The sequence below is a fragment of the Brachionichthys hirsutus genome, chromosome 3 (genome assembly GCF_040956055.1).
Source record: "Brachionichthys hirsutus isolate HB-005 chromosome 3, CSIRO-AGI_Bhir_v1, whole genome shotgun sequence".
Lineage (NCBI taxonomy): Eukaryota > Metazoa > Chordata > Actinopteri > Lophiiformes > Brachionichthyidae > Brachionichthys > Brachionichthys hirsutus.
In genome coordinates this window covers 1,188,515-1,198,253 of record NC_090899.1, presented here as the reverse complement: position 1 = coordinate 1,198,253, position 9,739 = coordinate 1,188,515, and the positions used below count along the sequence as shown (strand labels likewise).

The 9,739-nt window shown below is 50.4% G+C and overlaps 1 protein-coding gene across 1 annotated transcript in view; it reads right to left on the bottom strand.

The window, feature by feature from the left end:
* The window catches only part of dgkb (diacylglycerol kinase, beta), a 16,775-nt gene extending 10,080 nt beyond the window's left edge, over positions 1 to 6,695 (bottom strand). Inside the window, 9 exon segments of the mRNA XM_068757286.1 lie at positions 49 to 166; positions 706 to 825; positions 903 to 977; positions 1,295 to 1,344; positions 2,670 to 2,807; positions 4,484 to 4,631; positions 5,102 to 5,122; positions 5,344 to 5,420; positions 6,626 to 6,695. Coding sequence (XP_068613387.1) covers positions 49 to 166; positions 706 to 825; positions 903 to 977; positions 1,295 to 1,344; positions 2,670 to 2,807; positions 4,484 to 4,631; positions 5,102 to 5,122; positions 5,344 to 5,420; positions 6,626 to 6,695 — 817 coding nt within the window.
* Between the last annotated feature and the right edge of the window lie 3,044 nt (positions 6,696 to 9,739).

The window sequence follows — 9,739 nt, the reverse complement described above, 5'->3', positions numbered from 1 at the left end:
CGTCCTGCGTCTGCACAGATCAATGCGTGTGATCGGTGGACGTCTCACACGAGCAGCAGAGCCCCTGCTTCCCCAGGCCGATCAGCATGTTGAGGCACAGGTTGCAGTAGGCCGGCTTGTTGAAGTGCTTCAGCCGCCACACGTGCTGCCCGTCGTCTTTCACGTTCTGCAGCGACAGAAACCGATCGGTGATACTCTCGTATATTACTGCAGTACTCCTGTGGGAGTACTCTAAATCCGCTGAGGCTTTACTGCTTTTTGCTTCGTCATAATATTCATTCATAAAAAAAAAAGAGCCCTGCTGCAGATTTCTGCTGATGTTGGTCTGGCAGCGCCATCTAGTGGTGAAAGCGATGAACTGGAAGCCAGAGCAGGTTGGGTTGCGTCTCAAACCAGAACTAAAGCATGAGAATTCCACTAGTTCTAAACACTTTAGTGAAATAAATGTATCTATCAGACATTGATCCGCCCCTGGAGGACAGGCAGATAGATTTACATAATTTCACTAGTTCTAAACACTTTAGTGAAATAAATGTATCTATCAGACATTGACCCGCCCCTGGAGGACAGGCAGATAGATTTACAGAGCCAGCAGCTTTGCAGCATTCTGCTAACCAGCCGAAGAAGACGAGGACTCCATCTGCTTCAGCTGTTTGCCTGCAGTGCGCGCTTTGGACCACTAGTCGGCGGTGTAGCCTTTCTCACCGTTTCCAGGCCCAGCAGCACCAGCAGCGGGATGGTCGTCATGCCTCCCTGGATCCACTCCTCCAGCGACACGGTGCCGTCCTGGTCGTAGTCGATCTCCTGCATCATCTCCTGCAGGATCTGCAGAGCGAAGCGAGCAGAGTGTTCTCAGACTGGAGGCTCCCAGCGGGTTACTGGTCGCTCCCACGGCCTCTTACTGGTTTCAGCTCGGTCACGTCCCACTCCAGGTACTCGGCCACATGCATCATCTGGGAGATGATGTGCTCCAGCTCCTGTTGTCAGAGCACAGTCAGCCATCACAGGCACACAAACACCGCGTGTGTGTGTGTGGGTGTGTGTGTGTGTGGGTGTGTGTGTGTGCGTGTGTGTGTGTGTGTGTGTGTAATGACAGGGTGGGAATGTCGGCGCTCCGAGGAAAACAAAGGCAGCATGGGAGTAGCTCCGAGGCTGATGGGTTAATCGCAGTGTTTGATCCGGGCCCCTCCGCTCCCGGCCAATAGTGCGATGCTCAAAATGGGACGGGATCCGAACCGAATCAGTGAAACGTAAACCCAACCCAACCCGAGCAGAAACAGAGAGACGAGTTTACCGAGCTGTCCAGGGACCCGTTTCCATCCGTGTCGTAGAGGCGGAACATAACTGTGGAGACAGAAACAGAGCGTCAGCTGCAGCTACGCCCCCCCCCACCCCCCCCACCCTCCAAACCGGCCCCCACCCTCAGCATTAACACCCAGAGCAACCCAGAGCAGCCGTAACCATCTGAACGCTGCAACTTTAGTCACCATAGAAACAGACAAATCCAACATCTCGGCTGTGATTGGCTCTTCGTCTCACGTCATAGAGATGCGTTAAAAGCCTCCGACCTGACCCCCACCTGGGTGTGAGGGAGGTGGAGGCGTCAGCCGCCATGCTGACGTCAGGCCGCGGCTAACGAGGAGCTAACTACCGGCTTCCGGCTCTGGGTGCGACTCAGCGAGGCCGGCGCTGGCGGGGTTGGGCCGAGGTCGAAGGTGTCGTGAGGAGGCGGTTGTGGTGAAGCAAAAGTGGCAGCAAAAATGTCATAGAGTGGAAAAGATGATGAGAATAAAGTTCTGTCTAAAGTAGAAACCGGTTAGAAGTAAAGGAAGTAAGTCTGACTCAGATGTTTAATTATTTAAAGGGGACAGTTTGTTGTTGTTGTTGTGACGACGATGTAATAAAGGCAGAAGTGAGTTTTAACGATAAATAAAAACGAACTGAAATGAATGAACTCGTGCGATTCGAGTGGAAACCAGTCACTTCGTTCATTCATGTAAAACTGGTTTAATTTAATAAACACAAATTACTTCTAAATTCCTTCCTCATTTTTGAAACGTTCTAAAATCTTTTGTCTGAATGTCTGTTAATTTTTTCGCTACTATTTCACCTGCTTTATTTCTCTTCTAACTTTAAATCCCAGTTACTGGAGCAGTTCTCACACGTCCCAGCAGAGGGAGCCAAATAACAGCAGCAGTGAGGGTGGAAAGCCTAATCGATGACGTCACACGGAGGCTGCGTCGGATGAATTATTTAATCTCTGGCCTGAATGAGCTGCTCTACTCAATTATTCAGCAGGTGAATGAGAACCGCAGCAACGCAGAACAAAATCCTGCTTTCCAGATACGATACATAACATTATCAATAAATGATGACGCAGGACTATTAGACGGCGTTGCCGAGGCAACAATCAATATATATATATATACATACTTATAGGTCTCATTCCATCTAACCCGACCTCACCTGAACCCGAGGAACCCGGTTAGAACTTTCCCACAGCCGCCACCCTGACATGGACCGCTGAGGTAACCCCAGGTGTTAGCGACGATGCTAACGCATTCAGGTGTGACGGAGGCTAACTGGAACATGAGCTTAATCAACCCGACGAATTAAAAGGCCAACAGCCTTGAAAGAGGCGCCAATAATAAAGCTGGGGCGGGGCTTACACTCCAGCTTGTCCTCGGGACGCCCTCCCTCCAGTAACGAGAGGTAGCACACGATGTCCTTCAGCTGCACCATGTCCAGAGGCCGGGGCGGGACGGGGGTCTTCAGGGGGGTCGAGCTGCTTTTGATCAGCTTCAGACCTGCAGGAACACAAAAGGTCAAATCTTCCTCCTGTTCTTTTGTTCCGTCCAGTGAAGTATAATCAATAAAGCTAAATGTCGTGCAGCCCCATTGTTGAGTAAACGCACAGCAGGATATGGAATTCCCATCTATTCCGGGAATTCCCTCCATTTCCAAGGCACGTTGTTGGGATGGGAATGGGTTATGTTTTGTTGCTAAAAGTATTATAATCGCTGCTAACTGTATCGACTTTCAGTCCAGCAGTAATGCAAGTCTTCTCAGATTCAAGTTCATCATTTGATCAGCAGCATCATCAGCCGCCGCCACCAGTGTCGGCCCTCAGATTACATTATCTCTGACTAATTATCACAGATCAGTAAAGAATTAGCTTCTCTTACTTCACTTGTCTGTCCCGGAAAAAATCGTAATAAATAAATAGGAAAGTAAGATTAAAAGAAAAGTCAGACAATAATTCCAGTCATTTGTTTTGTAGTCGCAAAAAAAAAAAGTTCACTATTTCAGAATTCCCTTCATTAAATTATCTTCAATTGTCATCCAGACGAATGCATTTCTTAATGATGATTAATAAAACATCAAAGACTCATCATTTACTGTCACAAAATACTTTTTTCACTTGAGAGGATACTTGAAAAAGAACCAAAACCATCGATCATGCTGCCAAATATTTTCTTTCATTTGACCAATCACCTGATCGTTAATCATTACCGTACCTGACATGTAAATATCAGCCTTTATCATTCCACTCAGACAGCGGGGGAAGCGGCGGGTCGACACTGGCCTGACGCCTCTTTTTAATATCAGTAACTCATTATCGCAGCAGGATGAGATACAAGTAGAAACGCTGTAAACAAACAGAAGCGTTGCCAGGACGATTGGCAGGCTCTGCACCGACCGCCATTCGGCTGGACTTGGCAGGGAATCCTTTATGGAACGGCACGGAGCAGAAACACAAATTATTCTGGTTCTACATAAATAAAATAGGCTTGGGACGGCTCACTGGACAAGAGCTGGATTGTCTAGGACAAAAGCTGGATCGTCTAGGACAAGAGCTGGATTGTCTAGGACAAGAGCGGGATTGTCTAGGACAAGAGCGGGATCGTCTAGGACAAAAGCTGGATCGTCTAGGACAAGAGCTGGATCGTCTAGGACAAGAGCTGGATCGTCTAGGACAAGAGCTGGATCGTCTAGGACAAGAGCTGGATCGTCTAGGACAAGAGCTGGATCGTCTAGGACAAAAGCTGGATCGTCTAGGACAAGAGCTGGATTGTCTAGGACAAAAGCTGGATCGTCTAGGACAAAAGCTGGATCGTCTAGGACAAGAGCGGGATCGTCTAGGACAAAAACTGGATTGTCTAGGACAAAAGCTGGATCGTCTAGGACAAGAGCTGGATCGTCTAGGACAAGAGCTGGATCGTCTAGGACAAGAGCTGGATCGTCTAGGACAAAAGCTGGATCGTCTAGGACAAAAGCTGGATCGTCTAGGACAAGAGCGGGATCGTCTAGGACAAAAACTGGATTGTCTAGGACAAGAGCTGGATCGTCTAGGACAAGAGCTGGATCGTCTAGGACAAGAGCTGGATCGTCCAGGACAAAAGTTGGATCGTTTTGGACAAAAGCTGGACATGGGTATTTATACCTGATACTTGTTAGGGTGTACGTTTCCTGCTACACTTACCAGAGACTCTGGGTTTGTCAGAGGATGAAGGACTGGGTTTGGATCCCTTGTTGCTAAACGACAAGAAGAGGTGCTGGCAGAACTCCTCAGGGAGTTCGGTCTCCAGGAACGTCTGCATGAAGACCGTGAAGCCCTCGAAGTCAATCTCCTGAAACACAACGGCGGAATAAGAGCGCGCTGATCATCGTGGGAAATGCAGATTATTTCCTAACCGGACATTTTGTCGTGAGTTTCACCAAGCTGAGATTTTTGCACCCAGAAGCTACTTTTTTTAATTTCTTCCGTGGGTGGAGAAGATCTACGTAAATCATTTGAATTCAGCTTTCAGGGTTTGAGTTCCCCACCGTTCATTATTCTCACATTAAGCTTCACCACTCACATCCATCAACAGAATAACCGCATTCCTGCAAATCCCCGATGCGTAAAAAAAAAAGAAGCGCATGAAGAGTTTAAGTTAATGCTGACAAGCTTCTTCGCTGCAAAAGCAAAAAGCAGGTAAGTTTAAGAAAAGATCGTGTTTTGTCTTAAAATTCGTGGCAAAGACGCCTCCTGATCTATCAGCTGTTGTGCATGCAATGCGAACAAACACAGCAGCAATGAGACGATGGAATTGATTACCTGGCTGAGGATCTCCTGCTTCTAAACACGCAGCGTTGTAAGAAGGAAGAAACCAACATACTGCAGTCATGACTTTTAAAATGCATAAAAATAGACACATATTTTAAGATATTTAAGTGGAATCGGCTGCAAACGATTATATTTATTCATTAATTAATGCCTATTAATGAAAGTATGTTTGTTTTAAAGAGAAGGAACAAAGCGCTTCGAGTCATTCGGGCCTCCTATTGGCGCAGACGCACCTCCTCTGGGTTGTATTTAGCCAAAACGCCGTCTCCATGGAACTCCTGCAGGACATCCTTCAGCTTCTTGCTGGAGTCTGAGGACAAACACGGAGGACGGGTTAATCTAACCGTCTGATTTGATCGATCTTTTGAAATGCAGCCTCTCTTCTCACATGCATTCGATATTAAAATGCATCAACAACATGGCTGACAGAGTTTAATATGGGGCACTCACTCAGGGGGGGGGGCGGCGATGAAACAGCAGCCATTGCAAATTCATTTCTCAGTGGTGGCGATGCCAGGTTTTAACGCTACACCAGTCGACAGGGCATCCATTATCTCGCCCGAGGGCCCGGTTAGCTGTAAACACTAGCCGGTCGCTACTCGTTAGCATGGCTGTAAAAGCTAGCGCTTCATACTAACTGTCTTGTCTCTAATTTATACACAGGTTTAATGAGTACATGCAGCTTTTGATGAAATTATGTCTCGAGTCATTAAAACGCCATTATCGACATGCAGAGAGGCGACGGGGGGGGGGGGGGGGGTCCAGGGCATAGAGCCGACAGGGGACCGGGGGGGGGGTCCCCTCCACGGAACGCCGGTAGGGCTGCTCGCTGGTGAAAGGCGCTCTTTACAACACAGCACAACAAAAGCAGCAGCTAAGATGTTTGACGCTGATGAAGAGTCCGATTCTGCAGGGACAGCTCGGAGGAGTTGGACGCCTCCTTTTGACTCGTCGGTCCTCCTACAAACGATTCACTGCGGCGTTCAACCTGCATCCGACGCTACGCGTGGGTGGCACACTTTAAGGCCGTCCCTGATACCGTTTCAAACGATTAAATGAGTCAACATCTCGGGGCGTAACAAACTCCAGGCCTCCAGGGGGAGCCGTTCGTCGGGCAGCGAATGAATCATTCCGAGCCATAACTGCACCACCAGGGGTAAATGAGCAGAGCGCCCCCCCCACCAAGGCCCGATCGACTGGAACAAGCCTGAGCGCTGCCTTTGAGTCGACTGTAAATGGGTTAGCGACGGATTAGCAAGCAAAAGAGCTAGCGTAAACCGCTGGATGTGAGCGGTTCTGAGCGGTTCTGGGCGGTTCTGGGCGGTTCTGGACGGTTCTGGACGGTTCTGCAGCAGGCGATTAAAACCTCCCGGGACCTTCCTTGCTAACAATCGATGGAGTATCTGTGATGTCATCGACGCTGCGCTCCAAATGAAAGATGTTTTATTCCACGACTGAAATCCGGTCGTTAGCGCATCGCTAACACACACACACACACACACCTCCGATACTCACACTGGGTGTATTCCTGCAGCAGGGCGAACTCGGCCGGGGTCAGGGTGACCCATTTGTCCTGGATGCTCATCCTGCTCAGGCCACACCTCTCCGTCCGCAGAACATTCCCGGAGGAATCCGGCACTGGAAAACGACAGGAGGGATCCGATCACCCGTCGCTTTGTAGCCCCCGGGGGGGGGCTGCAGAGGAGCTGCAGGCGCCGGCCCGCCATTATCAAACCCTCATTGGTGCGATTTAAAAGGTCAGGAACGCTGCAGGTGCCGATCGGTTTGTTCCGCTGCGTTTGTATCTAGATTATCGGTGATTGATCCGAGTGGAAGGGAAGAGGAGGGAAGATGAAACGCTGCGCTCCTTGCATCAGCCTGGCTGGTTGCCATGATCACAGCACGATCCTGCTCCAGGTAAGTCAGCCCGCGTGGGAGCGAGTCGAGGAGGCGCCAGACGAGGAGTCAATCAGAGGAGTCGACGGAAATCAGGCGGCATCGTTTTATATCTGCTCTACCTGCTCTCTGAACAACCAGCGTGTCATCATAGACATTAAAGGTGAAGCAGCTCAGCGCCACAACAACAACAACAACAACAGTGTGTGTGTTGTTGTTGTTGTTTGGGGGCGTGGGATCCGCCCCCCCCCCCGTTAAACTTTGATCAGCTGCAGCGTCTTTATTGTGCTGCAGAGGAGCTGATGGACGTCGCCGTTTCCTCCCGTGAGCCTGAACGCAGCGCAGCCTCTCGCTTTACTCTAACATCCTCATCATCCTCATCCTCACAGCCATCAAAAATCCGTGACTCGGATCCGGCGTGACTCGGATCCGGCGAGCTGCAACGAGACGTGACGTTAAGACGCTGCTCACCTGCGGCAGCGCTGGAGAAGGAGGAGACCTCGAGGCGGCCGCCTTCAGATGGAGCTCCTCTCAAGCGTTCCTCCTGGATCCTCCTCTGGCTCCTCGCTCAGCTGAGGGCGTTCGTGATCGGAGTGCGTCTGTAGGAGGAGGAGGAGGAGGAGGAGGAGCAGCAGCCCTCTCTGCTGCCGTCGGTGAAGCCTCTTCGGCGGAGTCTGGTCAGAACAGCATCGCTGGTGATGTGGAGCAATGAGGGGGGGAGAGAGAGGAGGAGAGAGGAGATAGAGGAGAGAGAGAGGAGAGGAGAGAGGGAGGAGGAGAGCAGCAACGATCAGTTCCCTTCTCTCCAACCCCCCCCCCCCCCCCCCCCCCTCAGCTGAGATCTTCCCCTCCCTCCCTTAAAAAATGCCCTCTCCTCTCCTCTCCTCTCCTCTCCTCTCCTCCACCATCAGCGTATTTCCATTCAACACGACAGACATTAAGTGCACCAACCTGTGGTGATGGGGGGGGGGGGGATGTAGAACGATGAGAGAAACATGGAGAAAGGATGACATGATGCAAGGAGAGAGGAGGTGGAGGAGGACTATGATCCATTTTGCTTTCCCACCGTGACTTCCGGGGGTCACAAACACCGCCCCCCCCCCCAAATAGAGATATTAAAGACGGCGGCATCAACACGCCCTCCCAGTAGCGGCATGGTCCCACTGGTTCAGACGAGAATCCCATCATCAGGCCGTCTTTGTTTTGCTGTCCGTCCTTCATATTGACAGCGATTGGTTATTGATTGATTGGGAATCTGTAACTGCTGCGTGGACGAGCCTGGTCTGCCTTTCAGACGAGGCTTTGATCCGTTTCCTGGAGCCTAACGAATGTCTTTCATTAACTGACCTTTAGACGACCTTTAGACGACCCTCAGCTCGGCTCCCGCGCCGACGTGGAGGAGCCGGCGTTCACGACGACCCACAATCCTCAGTGTCGACTCGCCCGTAGAGCGTCGAGTTTCCGTCGGGTTCTTAAATGTTGCGCGTCAATGAGTCGTTGCCATTTGTGGAAATTCATCCAGATGACAAACAAGCGCCACTGTCGCTTTCAGGCAACCAATCAGGTTGCCAGGGTTGTCTCCCATCGCCATGGTGACCAGGAAAATGAAGATTCATAGACAAGATAGTTTTTACCCTCGACGTGGAGAATAGTTTCTGGAACAGACTATAATAGCGTCATCATCATCTCAGAAATGATTCAGAGGCCCGTTAGAAAGCAGCCGGCGCCGCCGCCTCGGATCACACGATCCGATTCTCATCGACCGTCTCATCGATCGTTGCTCTCCAGCGACATCTCCTCGTTCCGTGAAGCGAGGCCCGAGGCAGGATCTATAACGGCTGCCCGTTATTTCACGCACATAAAGGCGAAGGCCGCATCCGTCCACGAGTCAGCTTCTCGTCCCGTCGCAGGGTCGACCAGACGGATCAATAAAAAGCAGCAGAGAGACGAACGCACGTCGGATTAAACAGGCTGCAGGTTTAAAACTGGAGCAAAGGTCTCAGAGTGGCGCTACACAGAACGGGGCGGTGATGTCACAGCGATGATGTCACAGCGATGATGTCACAGCGGTGATGCGCATGTCAAACTGGCACCATTAAACTGACGACCCTGAGGACTGGAACCATCCTCATCAGGATCCACGGACGGACGGACGGACGGACGGCACCAAACAATTTAAGAAATATATTTTAGCCTAAGTGATAAGTGACGTCACTGATATCCTCCATAAATAACATCTAAATGAGCGCATCCTGTATAATGTCCTCCACAGATGCTTTTTGCGTGGGTTACTTGAACGCACCACGGCGCCATCTGTGGGCCGTTTATGACGTGACATGAATATTCACACACGCGGATTTACTCACGGCATCTTTAGAAGCGTGACGGAAATGTCAACACGTGTTAAAGTCGAACACTGACATTTTAAATGTGTGTGAATATTTGTTTTGAGGTGCCACACAGCACCTGTGGGTCTGGGGGGGGGGGGGGGGCACGGGCTCCCGGTCCCGGGTTCTGTCCTGAAGTTAAAATCAAGACGCAGAGTTTCGGGCTAGAAATATTTAATTGCTCCCAGTCTAAAAACCCGATGACATTCAGTTCATACATTAGTTCAGTTTAAAAGATGCTGAGGTTAGGGAGGGACCGGGTTGGACAGGACTAGACATGAGACACTAAGAGGTACAGACTCTGATGGTTTGGACCATGTCCAGAGGAGAGACGGGGACTGTATCG